Source organism: Magnolia sinica, chromosome 5 (assembly GCF_029962835.1).
Source record: "Magnolia sinica isolate HGM2019 chromosome 5, MsV1, whole genome shotgun sequence".
NCBI lineage: Eukaryota > Viridiplantae > Streptophyta > Magnoliopsida > Magnoliales > Magnoliaceae > Magnolia > Magnolia sinica.
The window spans coordinates 24,828,150-24,847,513 of record NC_080577.1 but is presented as its reverse complement, the minus strand read 5'-3'; the positions used below and the strand labels follow the sequence as shown (position 1 = coordinate 24,847,513).

The window sequence follows — 19,364 nt, the reverse complement described above, 5'->3', positions numbered from 1 at the left end:
TGTAGGGAAGAGGCGGTCCCCTTAAGGGACTTCCAGATCAGCTGATCATTCCCCAGAGTCCCCGTTATCTAGTGAGGGGGACGAAGAGGAACTAGTTGAGGGATCTTCCCCTCGCCTCACCCGCTACTTATGTTCTGGGGGTGCAGATCAATCCCCTCCCTACAAAGGGCTTTCAGACAGTTGTATTGTTGTATACCGACAGCTAGAACTATTGGTTGATCTCTCCCCTTATCATCTTCACCGGAGCAGACTAGAAAATCATTATCCCAGGAGGCAAGAAGGTGACTGCAACAAGGCGGCTTCTCAGAATGCAATGTCTCCTGTGAATGTGGATCTCTCCTCCACCATGCATGGGTGGGATTCCCCAGACGGAGGTGATGCCAGGGTCCACATTCCCTCTCTTAAAGTTGGAGAGGAGTCACCTAGCTATGAAGAGGGGCACATTATTCATGTTCAGCGCAGAGACGAAGATCAAAGTCTGGCAACAGCAGCTTGGAAAGCTAGGTTCAAAAGGTTGCAGAAGAGGGCCATGTTTTCAAGAAATTTGTCTGATGGATAGCCTCCTCATTTGGAACGCCCGAGTTTTGGCCAATGCGGCCACGGTCCGTACTGTAATCAGATTTATCCGAGACTTTAACCCCTCCATTGTGGCCATTCTGGAGCCCTTGGCTACGGATAGGAAGAGGGTAGGAATTGGCTTAAAGCTTGGTTTCCATTCATCTATCTCCAATGTTGAATTCGGGGGTAAATTTTGGTTATTTCACAAAGGAAATCTCTCAATTTCAGTTATTGGAATGACTATCCAAATTATTTCACTTCATGTCTCTCTTCCAAACTCCCCTGCTCCTTGTTGTCTTTCCTTTGTGTACGCTAAATGTTCCAGGTTCAGTAGAAGATTTATCTGGGATTCTTTGGAATCTCTTACTTCTATTTCATCTGGTCCTTGGGCTGTTTGTGGGGATTTCAATGCGGTTCTTTAGTCCAATGAGAGGCTAGGTAATAAAAGTCACGATCAGGCAAGCTCTGTGGAATTTAAGGAGGCTATTGATAAGGCAGGGCTACAGGACGCCGGTTTTTTTGGAAACAGATTTACCTGGTGTAATAACCATGCAGCGGGCACTAGGGTGTGGGCCAGGCTGGATAGGGTCCTTTGCAATGTGGAATGGACCAACATCTTCAGTGGCTTTCAAGTCAAGCATCTCCCGAGGCTGAATTCAGATCATTCCCCAATTCTGGTGAATTTTCCTTCCCCAGCCGCCACGTCCCTAGGCCCTTCCATTTTCAATGGATGTGGCTCCTGGATAGCTCTTTTGGGAAGCTAGTTCAAGATTCCTGGCGTCATCAGATGTCGAACCAGCCCTATTTAAACTTGCTGCTGAAGCTCAAGAAACTCAAGGTGCAGCTAAAAATCTAGAACAAAGAAGTGTTTGGGAATATTTTCCAAAACCTCAAAAAGGCAGAACAAGATCTGATCTGTGCTGAATCCCAGGCCCAATCCTCCCTCCCTGATATCAGTCGTGTTAATCTAGAGGAAGCCAGGAGAAAGCTCGCCAGCCTGGAGCTTGCAGAAGAAATTTTTTGGAAACAAAAAGCTCGTAACAATTGGCTTTTTGAGGGAGATCGCAATACAAAGTTCTTTCATCTTGCTGCTTCTGAGAGAGTAAGAAGGTCCACCATCCATGAAATCCAGCTTCAGGGGAAATCATGTCTAATCAAGCATTAATTAAAGACGAAGGCGTTTAATTCATGAAAACTCTCCTTTCATCTCCTCCATTTGCTAGTCAGTCCGTGAGTGCTGACAGTCTATTGGATTGCATCCCTTCCCTGGTTTCAGCTGGGGACAACAAGCTATTGATGGCGCCCCTTTCCTTTGATGAAGTCCGAAGTTTTGTGTTCGATCTCCCCATCGATGGGGCCCCCAGGCTTGATGGGATTTCAGTTGCTTTCTATCAAGGTTGTTGGGACATTGTGGGACCTGATATCTTTATGGCTGTCAAGGAATTCTTTCTAGGGACTCGTCTCCCTAGAGCATTCGCTACTATAATTTGCCTTATCCCAAAATCCCAGGCACCGAGAACCTTTGCCAACTTCAGACTAATCAGCCTTTGTAACGTGGTCTAGAAAATTTTTTTCAAAATCATTGTTTTTAGGCTCAGCCCCATTCTCCCCAAGGTGATCTTAGCTGAACAAGGGGCCTTTATAAAAGGTTGCTCCATTGCGGAAAATATCGCATTATGTCAAGAAATATTTAGGGACATAGGATGGAAGGTTAGGGGAGGCAACATTGCCTTGAAGATTGATATGGAAAAGGCCTATGACCGGATTGACTGGAGTTTCCAGAAATAGGTCCTCATCAGGTTCAGTTTTCGCTCAGCCTAGATAAAGTTGGTGGAATCTTGCTGGAATTCAAACTGATTCTCATTCCTTATTAACGAAGAAAGCTGCGGTTTCTTCCAAGCGACTCGAGGGCTTAGGCAAGGTGATCCCATCTCTCCTAGTCTTTTTATTCTTGCGGCCGACGTGCTCAATAGAGGTTTCTCCAGGTTGGTGGAAAGAGGCCTTTGCCACCCCTTTAAGCTGAAGTAGGGCTGCAAGCAGCCACACACCTACTTTATGCAGAAGATACGGTTCTTTTCCTTAACGGCTCCTGCAAATCGCTAGACGCAGTTCGTGCTTTTCTCTCGGCCTTCCAAGAGGTCTCTGGCATGAAAATTAACCAAAGGAAAAGTGCCTTCTACTGCTCTCCTAAGTTGTTTGTTTCCAGAATTCGAAACATTGAGAGATCCCTTGGGATATGCAATTCCACCGCTCCTCTCACCTACTTGGTTATTCCTATCGCGGTAGGGAGAATCAGATGCAGCCTTTTCAAGTCATTATTAGAAAAGGTGGCCTCTAAAATCCAAGGGTGGAATGCCAAAGTTCTTTCTCAAGGTGGTAGATTAACTCTCATCTCCTCCGTACTGTCAAGTATTCCCATCCACTCCTTGGCGGCAACGATTATCCCGAAGAAAGTTCTATCTTCTTTAGAAGCTAGCTTTGTTAACTTCTTCTTGGGCTGGAGGAATGGTAAAAAGAAGCTTTATTGGAGGAATTGGGGAGTTATCTCTCTCCCAAAGGAAGAGGGGGGGGCCTGGGAATTAGAAAACTTAAGGATGTTATGGCTGCTTTTGAGTTGAAGATGGCATGGGCCATTTGTTTTGGGAGCGGGAACAATCTCTGGGCTGAGTTCATAAAAGTAAAATACCCACTCGATATGCTCCCCATTTCTCCCAATTTGGACTGCCCAAGGGCATCTCCTATCTGGAAGAGAATGGTGCATGTTTTCTCTGTGTTGGACGGACTCACTCAATGGGCGGTGGGCCAAGGAAATATCAACATGTGGAGCTATAATTGGTCAGGGTTGGGGGGTTTGGAATCAGTTCCTTCCATTCTTATTCCTCAGGATCAGCATTCTTTGTGGGTGGCTGATTTTATTGGCAATGACGGGCTGCTTCCGATTCCCCCAATGGCCCTCCCAGATTGGGTATCGACGTACATTATTCAAGGGGGCTTCTGCACTTCTAAATCGGAAGATGTCCCGATCTGGCCATTTGATGCAGCTGGGAAGTTCACGGTTAAATTAGCCTGGGATGTATACAAAGGGCGCGGTTCGAAGAAAGACTGAGCACGGAGGGTCTGGCATCCAAAGATTCCCCCAAAAGTCTCAATTTTCATGTGAAAGTTGCTTCACGGGGCCCTTCTTGTGGAGGAAAGAATTTAGAAAAAAGGCATTTCCCTTGCCTCGAAGTGTGTTTGTTATGCAGATGATCCAGGAGCTACCCCCTGCACGGAATCTCTGACACACCTTTTTCTCTTAGGTAGCCTGACCTCTATAGTTTGGAACTAGGTTGCTAGATGCTTTGGGGTCCCCCATCCCGTTCACCTTTTCGTCTTCGACAGACTTCATTGGTGGTGGTTTAGGCCCCTCCCTTTCAAAAGAATGTCGATCTACCTCCGTTTAATTCCTGCGTTGGGCCTGTGGGAATTTTGGAAAGCTAGAAATGGTGCTCGTGGTGATGGGACTCCTATCTCAGCTATGCAGGTTCTAGCGAAAATAAAATGGTGGATGGAGTCGCTGTTTCTTCAAGCCAAGACGTCTAGCTAGCCCCCAGTCCATGTCCCAAGATGCCCTGGTCAGTTCAGATCTTCTTCCATCTCTGCCCCTTCTTCAGTTGCTGAAGTAGTCTATTGGTTCCGTCCCCCAATGGGCTGGCACAAACTCAATGTCGATGGATCCGCTTTCTCCAACCCTGGGCCAATGGGCAGGGAAGGTATTTGCAGGGACTCCCAAGCCAAAATGATATTTGCCTTCTGTAGGGGATACAAGAGTGCTTCCAACAACTTGGCAGAACACCGTGCAGTTTATGACGGGATGAAGATGTGTATTTCGTCCGATATGGAGAGAGTGATAATAGAATCAGACTCCAAGTGGGTAGTGAACTGTCTATCCGGGAATTCCACGTTCTCTTGGAAGTGGCACTACTAGATAACCAGAATAAGGGTGCAATGCAGCAGGGGAATTTTCAGATTCAACCTTACCCCCAGAGAAGCAAACGGGACTACAGATGGGTTGGCAAAAGTGGGGAGCTCTTCTCAATCTGACCGTCTGTTTCGGGATGTCCCCCATCTCCCTCGATTGATCAAGGGTAGCTTCCTTTTGGACAAAACTGGATTAAGATCTGTTAGGAAACTCAAGATATCTTCCTCTGTATAGAAAAGATAGGCAGGTAACCAATTTACTGCTTCTCTGCCCGAAATATCATAGTCTGTAATCCTCTGCTGATGAGGGTCAAATATGGCATATCAGACCCCAATTATTGCTTGATTTTACGTAGATGATAATGCTTAACGGAGTATTTTAATTGTGTTTTTATTGCAGGATGTAATCAGGAGCGTGGACTGAAAAAGAGTACTAAGAGCGTGGATTTGACACTCCAAAGTCACCAGAGCAAGGGACGCACTCTAGAGGACCAATATTGAATAATTTACACGCTAGGGATCTGAGGAAATCAAGCCGTACACGCCAAAAGGCCCGAAAATGGTCTAAAATGCAAAATCACAGGGTTCCCGCCATCCACTCGGCCCGTAACTTCATACATGGCCTGGGAGCCATAAATTAACCGTACATATTAAATTTTGGCCATTGGATATCTCGAAAAGTGGGCCAAAGGTCGGATCAACCCCTTAATTCATTAAGTGGGGCCCACCTGGTCTCTGGATATGATTAAAATTTGGTCTCAACCCCTGATATAAGGATACAAACTGAATAGATGGATTGGATTTCTCAGAAACATTATAATGGACCCCACACCGTGGTGCGTGTACACCATGTACATGCAATCGCGACGTGCACCACTCCAACTAAGTCGGTCCGCAAGCACTAACCCGCGACTTGTTTCAAAAACGGAAACTTCTGTTTTTTGTTCCTGCGTAACCGACGGGCGGTCCGTTTTGTGAAAGCTAGTGGGCCACCATCATGGCCCATGGGAACGATCCAAACCATCTGTAATGTAGAGGGGGAAAAACCCATTGAACTCATGCTGACCATTTGTGCCCATGCATATACACGTGCTCGCTACAGAGGCCACAAACAGGTGTCGTGCAACGTTTAAAACGGTTGCAGTGTGATTGCTTCTCTGGGCCGCGTCAATGGACGTTCAAAACCATCCATATTTGAACGAAATTTCATCCTGAATCCAATGTACGGGGTGGATTTTCTCGAAAACACTTCTGTGGGGCTCACCGATCATCGCAGCGTCGTTCGTGCGTAGGCTTACGCACGTTCGTGAAAGACGGACTTCCGGGCGGTTGTGGCCCACCATATTTAATCAGATGGAAGATCTGATCAGTCCATTGTATAGACCAGCCAAAAACGTCCCAGGAGACGTTGATTTTACGGATAAAGTACAAAGAACAAAGGACTTATAACACTCTAAAGTTGGCTGCGAAAAGGGTACGCAGCTGTTGCTGCGACAGCCTCTCCACCGATTCCAGCCTTTCCACCGCCCTTCCAACACCTATAAGAGGAGTTTTTGACGTGGTAAGGGGGGGAGAGCTTGAGGAGATCCAGGGAGAGCTTGGTTGGACATATAGCACAGCAAAAGAGAAGAAAGGGGAGCCAAGGAACAGATCCAGAGAAGAGAAAGAGAAGAAAAGAGGAGAGAAGGATGTTTTTATTTCATCAATGTTATTTTTCTTACTTTCTAATTGATCACATGGATAGCTAAATTCCTTAGCTAGGGCTGAGATGAAGCCTCTAACTTGAATGATCCTTGTTTGTTGATTTAATCTTAACTTGATTGATTTGTTTCTTTCTCTAGTGTACTTGACTGGAATTTCTGTACTTCTCTATGCTATGAGCTTAACCAAAGTCTAGTTATGGATGTTGTTTGAAATATTATTCTAGGTGCTTGTGTCTGACCATGAACAGGTTTCCTATAGGGGAAGAAACAGGAATCTACATCTCTTCATGCCTGACCATGGATGGAAAGAGGTGATCCATATGCTTTAAGGGGTTATATATTCTGTGTGCCCGACCAAGGACATAGTTTGTGATTTATTTAATTTATATTAATTTGAATAGGGTGAATCAACAGGTAAAACAAGGGTTAGGATAATTAGGGGTGGATTCGAAAGTCTTAGCCTTCTCCTTGATTGAATTTTTCTTATTGCTCTCAGTTATTTTTACATTGATTTTTGTTTAGTTTACTCAATTACTAGCTCAAATATTTGTTGGATTAGTTAAGAAGAGTCTTTAATTTTGAATTGTGACAACCAGTCCTCGTGGGAACGATCTCATAACACGTACCATATTTACATCTGATTCGTATACTTGCGAGTTTAAAATCATTTAAATCAGATTGGTTTAAAAATAAAACATCAAGTTTTTGGCGCCGTTACCGGGGACTGTTTCGGTCCAATTGGATTTTGGATTCTCTCTTATCATAATTCATAGTCTTAGGTTTTTACTAACTTTAGGTTAAAGTTTTTTTTTTTTTAGAAACTAACCTATTTCCTGTTTTGTAGGGTCCTGACATTAACTTCTAATTTGGTAATCCCTTTCTAAATTCTCTACTTTTTCTAATTTCTACTTTTAGAATTAGGGTTTTATTTTTTAGAAATTTTCTAATTTTAAGCTTGCTTTTTTAGAAATTTTTTATTTTCTAATTTTAGATTTAGATTCTTCTTTCAAGTAACTTTCTATTTTCTAGTTTTAGAAATTTTTCCCTTTTTTAGAAACTAACTTAGCTTTTTATTTTTAAGATTAGAAACTTTCTTTTTTAGAAATTAACCATTGCTTAGGATTTTTCTAGCATTATTTTAGGAAATTCAATTTATTTTTGTTGTGTCTACAGGAATTGAGGAAGGAAGCTGCTAAATAAGATTGTCTTCAAAAGGAGGAGCTCTCAAATATTCAGACATTCATCATCTCCTTTTTCTGGGTTCTTCCTTCCAATTCTCGTTTACCTAGCTTTCTCTTGTTTTTAGGAATTCATAACTTTTATTTTTAGTTTTATTCATCTTAGGTTGCATCTTAGTTTAGTTTTCTTTCTTATATTGATAACATAGTTTATACTGGGACGTAGATCTCTGAACATAGAACTAGCACCTTTCGATCCTGAAATAGAAAGAACTTTTCATATATGATTTAGAAACATCCTATTTGAAATGGCGGAAGAGAATGGAACTAAAGCTCTTAGAGATTATTCAGCTCCTGTCCAATTCAATGTGCCTTCATGTATAGTGTTGCCTGCCACCACGGCAGCACACTTTGAACTTAAACCTGGGGTCATATAATTGTTGCCCTCCTTTTATGGTTTAGATAAGGAGGATCCATATCATCATGTGAAAGAATTCTTAGACATTTGCTCCACCTTTAAGTTCCAAAACTTTTTAGACGATTCGATCCGTTTGCGTCTTTTTCCTTTTTCTTTGAAGGATAAGGCGAAAGCATGGTTGAATTCTCTAGGAGTTAGGTCTATCACTACATCGGACCAACTGTCTAAGAAGTTCTTAAACAAGTTCTTCCCGGTTCACAAAACTAATGCTCTCCGTAGAGAAATTACGAATTTCACACAAAAAGAGGGTGAGCACTTTCATGAATGTTGGGAAAGATGAAAGGATTTACTTCTTAAATGTCCACACCATGGTTTTGAAAAGTGGCAACAGGTTCAATACTTCTATGACAGACTGACACCCTAAAACCGTCGCATGGTTGACGCCACTAGTGGAGGGTCATTTATGACCAAAAGTGATGTCGAAGCTTGGAATTTCTTTAAAACCTTGTGTGAAAACTCCCAGCAATGGGACTATTCAAATAGTGGTGAAAAAAGTCCTCAACCACTGAAGAAAGGGGGTATATGTGAGGTAGGAGTCACGCCAGATCTTTATGCCAAAATTGATAGCCTGATAAAGAAAGTGGATGCTTTAATGTTAAACAATGGACCTCCACAAATAACTCAAGTCGAGTCATGTGCCATATGTTCTAGTCTCGCCCATCCTACGCAGTCTTGTCCATCTAGTTCAGCATTTCTAGAATTTCTCTCTGAACAAGTGAACGTTATGAACACCTTTAGGAGAATTGAGAATGATCCTTACTCAAACACCTACAACCCAGGGTGGGCTAGACATCCAAATTTCTCTTGGGCAAAAGGCCCACAACAAGGAGGACCATCTGGAAATCCTCCTATGCAACCTTACTCCCAAGTTGGCAGTCAACAACCTCAGCAGTTCCCACAGTATCAACAAGTACCTCCACAATCTAGGAAACCATCTCTTGAGGATACACCCAATCTTTTTATGCAGAGTTCACTTCAATTTCAAAAAGACACCCAACATACTTTACTAGCTAACCAGCAGAGTTTACATGCAAATGCGCAATCCATTGCTAAGCTGGAAGTACAGTTGGGTCAACTTGCTGCCACATTGAGTGAGAGAGAGAAGGGCAAGTTCCCTAGTCAACCTGTGGTAAATCCAAAAGGACAGTATGAGATTGGCTCTAATTCAAACCAAGAACAATATCATGAGCAAGCCAAATCAATCATTACCCTTAGGTCCGGTAAACAGATCGAGAAAAAAGTAGAGATGCCTAGGAAAGAATCAAATTCCAAATCAGAAGATCAAAATGAAGCGGAGAGATATACTAATGCATCGAAAGTCCAACAACACTCTGACTCTCCAGGAACCATTCATGTGTCATCTTATGTGCCTAAAGCACCTTTTCCTCAACGTCTGGCACCGGTTAAGAAAGGAAACAACTTTAATGAGATATTGGACATGTTTAAGTAAGTGCAAATCAACATTCCATTGCTTGATGCTATCAAGCAAGTTCCTGCTTACGCTAAGTTTCTTAAAGATTTATGCACTCAAAAGTGTAAGATGAATGTTCATAAGAAGGTCTTCCTTGCGGAGCAACTCAGCTCCATGATTCAACATAACACCCCTCCTAAATTTAGGGATCCAGGAGCTCCTACCATTTCTTGCGTCATAGGAGATCATAAGATTGAGAAGGCATTGCTTGATTTAGGGGCGAGCGTCAATTTGTTACCATATTCTGTGTATGAGCAGCTAGGACTTGGTGAGCTGAAATCAACCAAAATAACACTCCAACTAGCTAATAGATCTGTCAAGGTGCCCCGTGGTGTTATTGAGGATATGCTAATCCAGGTTGATAAGTTTTATTTTCCAGTGGATTTCATCGTTCTAGATACTCAGCCTGTCCAGAATCCTACAAGTCAAATCCCGGTTATCTTAGGATGTCCATTCTTGGCCACATCCAATGCAATCATAAATTACAGGAACAGAGTTATGAAGCTATCCTTTGGTAACATGAAGATTAAACTCAATGTTTTCAATGCTGGACAACAAATGTCAGACTCGGATGATATATTTGAAGTGAACATGATTGAGAGTCTAGTGCATGACTCTTTCCTTGAATCTTCCGAAAACGCTCTTGAGACTTGTTTAGCACATTTTGGCATAGATTTTGATATAGAAAGCTCTATCCAAGAAGTCAATGCATTGCTTGACTCTAATCCGGAAATAGACACAACAAAATGGAAAGCTAGAGTGGAACCTCTTCCACCTTCTGAGTCTAAACTGGTCCCGTCTATTGAGAAACCACCCAAAGTCGACCTTAAACAATTACCTGAAACTCTCAAGTATGCATTTTTAGGACCTTCTGAAACCCTGCCTGTCATCATAGCTGCTAACCTTAATAAAGAATAGGAGGGTAAGTTGCTTAATGTTCTTAGAGAACATAAGGCAGCTATTGGGTGGACAATAGCGGACATAAAGGGAATAAGCCCCACGGTGTGTATGCATCGTATTCATCTTGAAGAAAATGCAAAAACATCGCATGAAATGCAAAGGAGGCTTAACCCTAACATGAAAGAGGTCGTTCGGGCTGAGGTGCTAAAATTATTAGATGTTGGTATCATTTACCCCATTTCGGATAGCACATGGGTCAGTCCAGTTCAAGTTGTTCCTAAAAAGTCTGGAATTACAATGAAAAAGAATGAGGATAATGAGTTAGTACCAACTCACATGATTACGGGTTGGCGAGTTTGTATTGATTACCGTAAACTGAACCTGGTCACAAGGAAGGATCACTTTCCTCTTCCTTTCATAGATCAGATGCTTGAGAGATTGGCAGGGCATAGCTATTATTGTTTCTTGCATGGTTATTCCGGGTATAATCAGATTCCCATTGCTCCCGAGGATCAAGAGAAAACCACATTTACATGTCCTTTTGGTACATATGGCTATCGGCGTATGCCATTTGGGTTGTGTAATGTGCCTGCAACCTTCCAACGATGCATGATGAGTATTTTTTCAGACATGGTTGAGCGTTTCCTTAAGATTTTCATGGATGATTTTTTAATTTTTGGCTCTTCATTTGATGAATGTTTATATCATCTATCTCTTGTCTTGGAAAGATGTGAAAAAACGAACCTGGTATTGAATTGGGAAAGCTGTCATTTTATGGTTCAAAAAGGGATTGTACTCGGGCATGTTATTTCAAGTAAAGGCATTGAAGTTGATAAAGCCAAGATTGATTTAATTTCTAGTCTTCCTCCACCCAGAACGGTTAAGGAGATTAGATCATTCTTAGGGCATGCAGGATTCTACAGGAGATTCATTAAGGATTTTAGCAAAATTTCTCGACCCTTATGCAATTTACTAGCTAAAGATGTTGCTTTTGTCCTTAATGATGAGTGTCGGCAAGCTTTTGATAAGTTGAAGCATTTACTGACTTCTGCTCCAATCATCCAACCACCTCATTGGATTTTACCTTTTAAGCTTATGTGTGATGCTTCGGTTATGCTGTTGAAGCTGTCCTAGGACAAAGATTGAACAAAATGCCTCATGTCATTTATTATGCTAGTAGGACTCTAAATGATGCATAGCTTAACTACTCTACTACTGAAAAAGAATTGTTGGCGGTAGTATTTGCTCTAGACAAATTCAGGTCGTATCTTATAGGGTCAAAGATTATAGTGTTCTCAGATCATGCAGCATTGAAATATCTTCTTTCTAAAAAAGACGCTAAACCTCGATTGATTCGGTGGATTCTCTTGCTACAAGAATTCGATATTGAAATTTGGATAAAAAGGGTTTTGAAAATGTGGTAGCCGACCATTTATCTAGACTTGTCTTAGAGTCCACAGTGGATCCTTTGCCAATGAACGAGTCTTTCCCTGATGAACAACTTCTAACTATTTCTCAATTACCTTAGTATGCGGACATTGTAAACTATCTTGTTACAGGTCAACTTCCTTCTCATTGGACTAAACAAGATAAATCCAAATTTCTTGCTGAGGTTAAACATTTCTTTTGGGACGACCCATACTTATTCAAAATTTGTCCTGATCAGATTATTAGGAGATGTGTGCCTGAGAATGAGTTTCATAGTATAATCTCCTTTTGTCATGCCCATGCATGTGGTGGTCATTTTGGTTCAAAGAAAACAGCTGCGAAAGTCTTACAAAGTGGATTTTATTGGCCTACACTATTTCGAGACACCCATGCCTTTTGCTCAACATGTGATAGATGTCAACGTACGGGTAATATTTTCCACAGGAACATGATGCCACTTACCAATATTCTCATTGTTGAAATATTTGATGTTTGCGGTATTGACTTCATGGGCTCATTTCCCCCGTCATTCGGTTATGTGTATATCCTTGTGGCCGTCGACTATGTCTCTAAGTGGATTGAAGCAGTGCCATGTAAAATGAATGATCACAAAGTTGTGGTCCGTTTCTTAAAAGAGAATATCTTTTCTCGTTTGGCACTCCTCGAGCAATTATAAGTGATGGGGGTACTCATTTTTGCAATAAACCGTTTGAATCTTTAATGAAGAAATATTCCATCACTCATAAAGTTACAATGCCATATCATCCACAAACAAGTGGTCAAGTTGAGGTGTCAAATCGGGAGATTAAACAAATTTTAGAGAAAACGGTTTGCCCCGATCATAAGGATTGGTCGCAACGTTTGAATGATGCTCTTTGGGCATATCGTACGGCTTTCAAAACTCCGATTGGAATGTCTCCGTACAGGCTTGTCTTTGGGAAAGCCTGTCACTTACCTGTGGAATTAAAACATCATGCTTATTGGGCCGTCAAAACTTTTAATTTTGATTTAAACAAGGCTGGATCACACCGTAAACTTCAACTCAATGAGTTAGAAGAAATTCGAAATGAGGCATATGAGAATGCAAAAATTTATAAAGAGCAGACAAAAATCTTCCATGACAAATCAATTCTTCGCAAGACATTTGAACCGAACCAGAAAGTATTATTATACAATTCCAGGCTACGCCTCTTTCCTGGAAAACTACGTTCGCGATGGTATGATCCTTATCGAGTAATACAAGTATTTCCTCATGGAGCAGTTGTGATTCAAAATGTAACAGACGGGAATATCTTCAAAGTAAATGGTCAACGGCTGAAATCATATTTAAATGATTTGGTGAACAAAGATGTTAAGGAAATTTATTTGGTAGACCCAGGTTATCAAGATTGATTAATTCATGGTCCATTCTTGTCTGGCTGAAGACGTTAAACTTAGCGCTCCTGGGAGGCAACCCAGTTTTTCATTCCATTTCACTTTTCTCATTCATGAGTTCAATGTTTATGGGTAGCATTTCTGCAAACCCTTACGAAACTACAACTCGCCCACTAGGGGTAACCTAGGGGTTTAAAAGCTTGTTGCATACGCTAAATGCAATCGAGAGCACCTACGAAAGTGGTATAGGTAGGATTTTCTTTTTACGTTTTTATCATTTTGCTTTTGTTGATTTCTCTCTTATGCTGACTCGCTCTTACATGGATATTTTTTTTTGAAAAGCCTCTAGATTCTTTCATACAGGTACTATTTGTCCATTACTCCTCTTTTACTTTTGTTGTCTCATGAGCATTGCATGTTTATTTCTTTTACATTGAGGACAATGTAAATTTTAGGTTGGGGGTGGGCGATTAGGTTACCTCATCAGTATTTTCTTGGTCTTGAGCACAAATTGTGAAAAATTTTAAATTTTTCTAAAATTTCTTGTGCATTTGAAGTGATTTTGAAGGATAAGTGTGATTTTAACTTTGCAAGGTACAGAATGTCAGTAATTTATAACTCTTGGATTCAGCCATCTGTTAGATTTCACAGTTAAGTTTGAATTATTAACCCATGATTAGAACTTTTAAACATTGATTGAGTCATGATCTCACATATCACATCTCGATTGCACATTAAGGTTCCGTTTCAACATTGAATGATTAACTTGGTAATCACTAAGCATGAAAGGAACCAGCCTGAATATTTTTAGCTTCAATCTATAAATAAGAATTGAAAGAAAGGGTGAGTCAAATAATCGTCATCATAGGTTTGCTCCCTCTAGATGAAGATTCGATTCCCCATGATTGACATGAGAAAAGGGTTAGGTGTACAATCTTTACCATAGGTTTGCTCCTATAGGAGAGGATTTGATTCCCTTCCTTGGCATAACTGTTCATGAAAAAAATCAAAGGCTGATAGAATGAAAAGTTAATCTGTAAGGCAAGTGTTGGTTTCAGTTTTGGTTGTCATGAATTTCATTGTTAATTACCAATGATATCATGAAATTGACAATTGGATCTCTTAATGATTGTAAGTCGAGATTACACTATACACTCATGGAACTCGATGTTTAGAATTGTTCTAATTAATGGATTAACATTTTCAACTTGATTATGAAGTTTACCATGAGCTTAATTCCAGAAAAAAAAATACTGCTCACCATTCATGAATCCTAGAATTTTCGCATCTCAATTATTGGTTCACAAGTCACTTGGGTTTACAGAAATTGTCTTGAATTTCTGAAATTATTTTTCGCATGTTTTGCTCGGGACTAGCAAAATGCTAGTTGGGGGTTGTGATGAGGGTCGAATATGGCATATCAAACCCCAATTATTGCTTGATTTTACGTAGATGATAATGCTTAACGGAGTATTTTAATTGTGTTTTTATTGCAGGATGTAATCAGGAGCGTGGACTAAAAAAGAGTACTAAGAGTGTGGATTTGACACTCCAAAGTCACCAAAGCAAGGGACGCACTCTAGAGGACCAATATTGAATAATTTACACATCAGGGATCCGAGAAAATCAAGTTGTACACGCCTAAAGGCCTGAAAATGGTCTAAAATGCAAAATCACAGGGTTCCCGCCATCCACTCGGCCCGAAACTTCATACATGGCCTGGGAGCCATAAATTAACCGTACATATTAAATTTTGGCCATTGGATATCTCGAAAAGTGGGCCAAAGGTCGGATCAACCCCTTAATTCATTAAGTGGGGCCCACCTGGTCTCTGGATATGATTAAAATTTGGTCTCAACCCCTGATATAAGGATACAAACTGAATAGATGGATTGGATTTCTCATCCGTTTTGTGGAAGCTAGTGGGCCACCATCATGGCCCATGGGAACGATCCAAACCGTCCGTAATGTAGAGGGGGAAAAACCCATTGAACTCATGCTGACCGTTTATGCCCATGCATACACATGTGCTCGCTACAGAGGCCACAAACAGGTGTCCTGCAACGTTCAAAACGGTTGCAGCGTGATTGCTTCTCTGGGCCGCGTCAATGGACGTTCAAAACCATCCATATTTGAACGAAATTTCATCCTGAATCCAATGTACGGGGTGGATTTTCTCGAAAACACTTCTGTGGGGCTCATCGATCATCGCAGCATCGTACTTGCGTAGGCTTACACACGTCCGTGAAAGACGGACTTCCGGGCAATTGTGGCCCACCATATTTAATCAGATGGAAGATCTGATCAGTCCATTGTATTGACCAGCCAAAAATATCCCAGGAGATGTTGATTTTATGGATAAAGTACAAAGAACAAAGGACTTACAACACCCCAAAGTTGGCTGCGAAAAGGGTACGCGGCTGTTGCTGCGACAGCCTCTCCACCGATTCCAGCCTTTCCACCGCCCTTCCAGCACCTATAAGAGGAGTTTTGGACGTGGTAAGGGGGGGGAGAGCTTGAGGAGATCCAGGGAGAGCTTGGTTGGACATATAGCACAGCAAAAGAGAAGAAAGGGGAGCCAGGGAACAGATCCAGAGAAGAGAAAGAGAAGAAAAGAGGAGAGAAGGATGTTTTTATTTCATCAATGTTATTTTTCTTACTTTCTAATTGATCACATGGATAGCTAAATTCCTTAGCTAGGGCTGAGATGAAGCCTCTAACTTGAATGATCCTTGTTTGTTGATTTAATCTTAACTTGATTAATTTGTTTCTTTCTCTAGTGTACTTGACTGGAATTTCCGTACTTCTTTATGTTATGAGCTTAACCAAAGTCTAGTTATGGATGTTGTTTGAAATATTATTCTAGGTGCTTGTGTCTGACCATGAATAGGTTTCCTATAGGGGAAGAAACAGGAATATACATCTCTTCATGCCTGACCATGGATGGAAAGAGGTGATCCATATGCTTTAATGGGTTATACATTCCGTGTGCCCGACCAAGGACATAGTTTGTGATTTATTTAATTTATATCAATTTGAATGGGGTGAATCAACAGGTAAAACAAGGGTTAGGATAATTAGGGGTGGATTCGAAAGTCTTAGCCTTCTCATTGATTGAATTTTTCTTATTGCTCTCGGTTATTTTTCCATTAATTTTTGTTTAGTTTACTCAATTACTAGCTCAAATATTTGTTGGATTAGTTAAGAAGAGTCTTTAATTTTGAATTGTGACAACCAGTCCTCGTGGAAACGATCTCGTAATACGTACCATATTTACATCTGATTCATATACTTGCGAGTTTAAAATCATTTAAATCAGATTGGTTTAAAAATAAAACATCATCTGCTCTATTTATGAAAGCTGGTGGGCCTCTTGTTGGCCACACCATTTTTTGAAAAAAAAATAGCACTCGAAAAGTTTGAATATCTTTGTTTGAAAACTATACTCACGTATTGCAGAGTGGATAGCAGTGAGTAGATATTTCCTTCCTTTCCATTTGACCACCATTGTATCTTAGCATATGAAATCTACAATCCATCAAGTACTTACAAATTCTTTTCAGTAAAAGAGCCAAGCTATGTAGATCAATCAATGTGCCATGCATTACCTAGAGTTGGTCTTAATGTTGAATAGGTTTTAGCTTTTCTTTCTGTTCCTTAGGTAATTGTTCTACCTGTACATAAATACGATTTCTCAAAAGCCAAACTATTTTGTCTTACACACACACACACGCGCGCGCGCGCGCACACACACATTACAATCCAGACTGTCTACTTCGGAACCTCCATGCCAATAATATTTGAAGGTAAAACATGCACAGAACGACTGTCTAAAGGGCTAAAGCTGCCAAAAAGGCTGAGATTTCTTTGGGTGGACTTTGGGGACATCAACTACGTAAAAGCAACCACAAGGCCATGTTATCAAGGTGTGTTAATGATGGTTAGTTTCCTCATTTGGAACGTCCGTGGGGTTGGCAACATGCCAACTATCTCCTCTCTTAAAAGGCTTATTTCCAAGCATAACCCAATATTTGTTATTCTCCTGGAGCCTATGCTTCGAGAAGGTAAAAGAGTGGCGACGGGCTTGAAGTTAGGCTTCCACTCTTCTCTCTCCAACGGGGACTTGGGAGGTAAATTTTGGGTATTTTTCAGCCTTGTCCACCTAACCTATATATCTGCCATGAACCAAATGTTATCGTTGTCAGTCTGCCTTCCTTCCTCTCAAGCTTCTTTCCACGTGTCGATTGTCTATGCTAAATGCAACAGATTCTTAAGGAGAGGCCTCTGGGAAGATATGTCAGCTTTCTCCAGTTCCTTGTCGGGCCCTTGGGCCGTTTGTGGTGACTTTAATGCGGTGATGGAAGCCTTAGAAAGATGGAGTGGCAGGGTTTTCGATCAAGCCAGCGCAGACGAGTTCGCAGAGGCAATTCACTCAGCTGGGCTGATCAATGCAGGTTTCTCTGGCAACTGTTTCACCTGGTGTAACAACCAGTCAGGCTCTGCCCGTGTTTGGGCCAAACTGGATAGAGGGTTTTTCAATGTGGACTGGCTGAGCTCCTTCTCGGGTTTCTAAGTAAAGCATCTCCCTCATTCCTCCTCCGACTACGTGCCCCTCCTCTTCCAATTCCGCAGCCAACCCAGTAGGTCCGTAGTCAAGCCATTTAGATTCCAACATATGTGGCTGCAACATGCTTCTTTTATGCAGGTTGTTAGGGCCACCTGGGAGGGAGTGGCCTCCCCCTCTCCACTGCTAAACGTCCAGCTGAAGCTCAGGCCAGTGAAGATGGTGCTGAAGATTTGGAACAAGCCAGTTTTCAGAGACGTCTTCAATCAGGTTCAACAGGCTGAGCGCAAGCTGGAAGAGGCTGACACCAAGCTTCAGCAGGCCTTGGTTGACGACGCTCAGGCTACGGCTGCCCAACAGGAGTTCGTGCTGGCTCAGCAGAACCTTTCCAAGGCTGAACTCATGGCTGAAATTTTCTGGAAACAGAAGTCCATAATCAATTGGTTGGCGGAGGGTGATAGGAATACCAGGTTCTTTCACACCTCGGTGAAATGCAAGCAGAGGAAAACTGAAATTCAAGAGATCGAGTTGGAGACAGGCGAGTATGTGACTAACCTAAACGTCATTAAATCTGAAGTTGTCATGCATTTCCAGCAGTCGTTCAATGGTGGTGACCCCCAGTCCAGTCCTGCGACCTTGTCCCTCTTTTCAGTGATTCCTCGGATTGTTAGTCCTGCAGATAACGACATGATGATGCGTCCCCCATCTCTGTTGGAGGTTCACCAGGCCATTCTCTCCATCTCCATTAATGGTGCGGCCGGTCAAAATGGGTTCTAGAGAACGTTTTTCGTGGGCTGCTGGGAGATTATTGGCCACGACCTACTCCAGGCGGCTATCCATTTCTTTGAGGGTGGCGACCTTCCCAGGGCCTTCAACACATCTTTGATTTGTCTTATCCCAAAATCCATGGCCCTAAGAAGTTGTCTAACTATCGGCCCATCAGTTTGTGTAACTGCGTGTACAAGATTATTGCAAAGATTATTTCGGCCAGGCTGGCTCCATTGCTTCCCACCCTAGTATCCCCTAAGCAAGGTGCCTTCATCCAAGGGCGTAACATTTCAGAAAATATCGCTTTAGCTCAGGAAACTTTCAGAGAAATCAATAGAAAAGTCCGTGGCGGGAATGTAGTTCTGAAGCCCGACATGGAAAAAGCGTATGACCGAGTCAACTGGGACTTTCTGAAGTTAGTCTTGGATGGTTTTATTTTCAGTTGTGCTTGGATCAGGCTAGTGAAAAAATGTTGGGCTAACTGTTGGTTTTTGGTCCTAGTTAACGAAGAGGCTGCCGGTTTCTTCCAATCTTCTAAAGGGTTGTGGCAAGGCGACCCTCTATCACCCAGCATTTTTATCATTGCGGCTAAAACTCTCAGCCGAGGGATCAAGGCCTTCATGGACCGTGGAGCTTGCACGCCTTTTAAGTTGAGGAGAGGCTGCCCAGTTGTCTCTTTATGCAGATGACACTTTGATTTTCTTAAATGGGGGTATCGCCTCATTAAAGGCAATCATGGGACTTCTTCAGGCCTATCAGGAGGTGTCAGGCCAAAAAGTGAATCTCCAGAAGAGTTCCTTCATCTGTTCCAATAATATGCCACGTTCCAGAATCAGATCAATCGAGAGACTGCTGGGGGTCTCCAGGGCTATCGCTGGCCCAACGTACTTGGGGGTCCCCTTGTGTTTAGGGAGATTTACCAAGGTCATGTTCCAGCCGTTGATCGACAGGGTGGCTGTGCGGATTGTTGGTTGGAAGGCGC

General features: G+C 42.0%; 1 protein-coding gene and 1 non-coding gene across 2 annotated transcripts; one reads left to right on the top strand and one right to left on the bottom strand.

The window, feature by feature from the left end:
• Positions 1-8,085: 8,085 nt before the first annotated feature.
• LOC131247724 (small nucleolar RNA R71) lies at positions 8,086-8,192 on the bottom strand. The gene has a single exon (XR_009171995.1). It is a non-coding gene; the product is annotated as a small nucleolar RNA R71 (small nucleolar RNA).
• Positions 8,193-16,987: 8,795 nt separating this feature from the next.
• Positions 16,988-19,071, top strand: LOC131246992 (uncharacterized). Its single transcript, XM_058247441.1, has 4 exons — positions 16,988-17,180; positions 17,277-17,557; positions 17,756-18,365; positions 18,884-19,071. The coding sequence occupies exons 1-4, from the start codon at positions 16,988-16,990 to the stop codon at positions 19,069-19,071; spliced, it is 1,272 nt and encodes a 423-aa protein (XP_058103424.1).
• Positions 19,072-19,364: the final 293 nt, after the last annotated feature.

Coding starts and splice junctions, on each gene's coding strand:
- LOC131246992 (XM_058247441.1), top strand. CDS start 16,988: ATGGTTAGTTTCCTCATTTGGAACGTCCGTGGGGTTGGCAACATGCCA. Junction 17,558..17,755: donor ACCAGTCAGGCTCTGCCCGT/GTTTGGGCCAAA, acceptor TCTTTTATGCAG/GTTGTTAGGGCCACCTGGGA. Junction 18,366..18,883: donor TCTCTCCATCTCCATTAATG/GTGCGGCCGGTC, acceptor TTTTGGTCCTAG/TTAACGAAGAGGCTGCCGGT.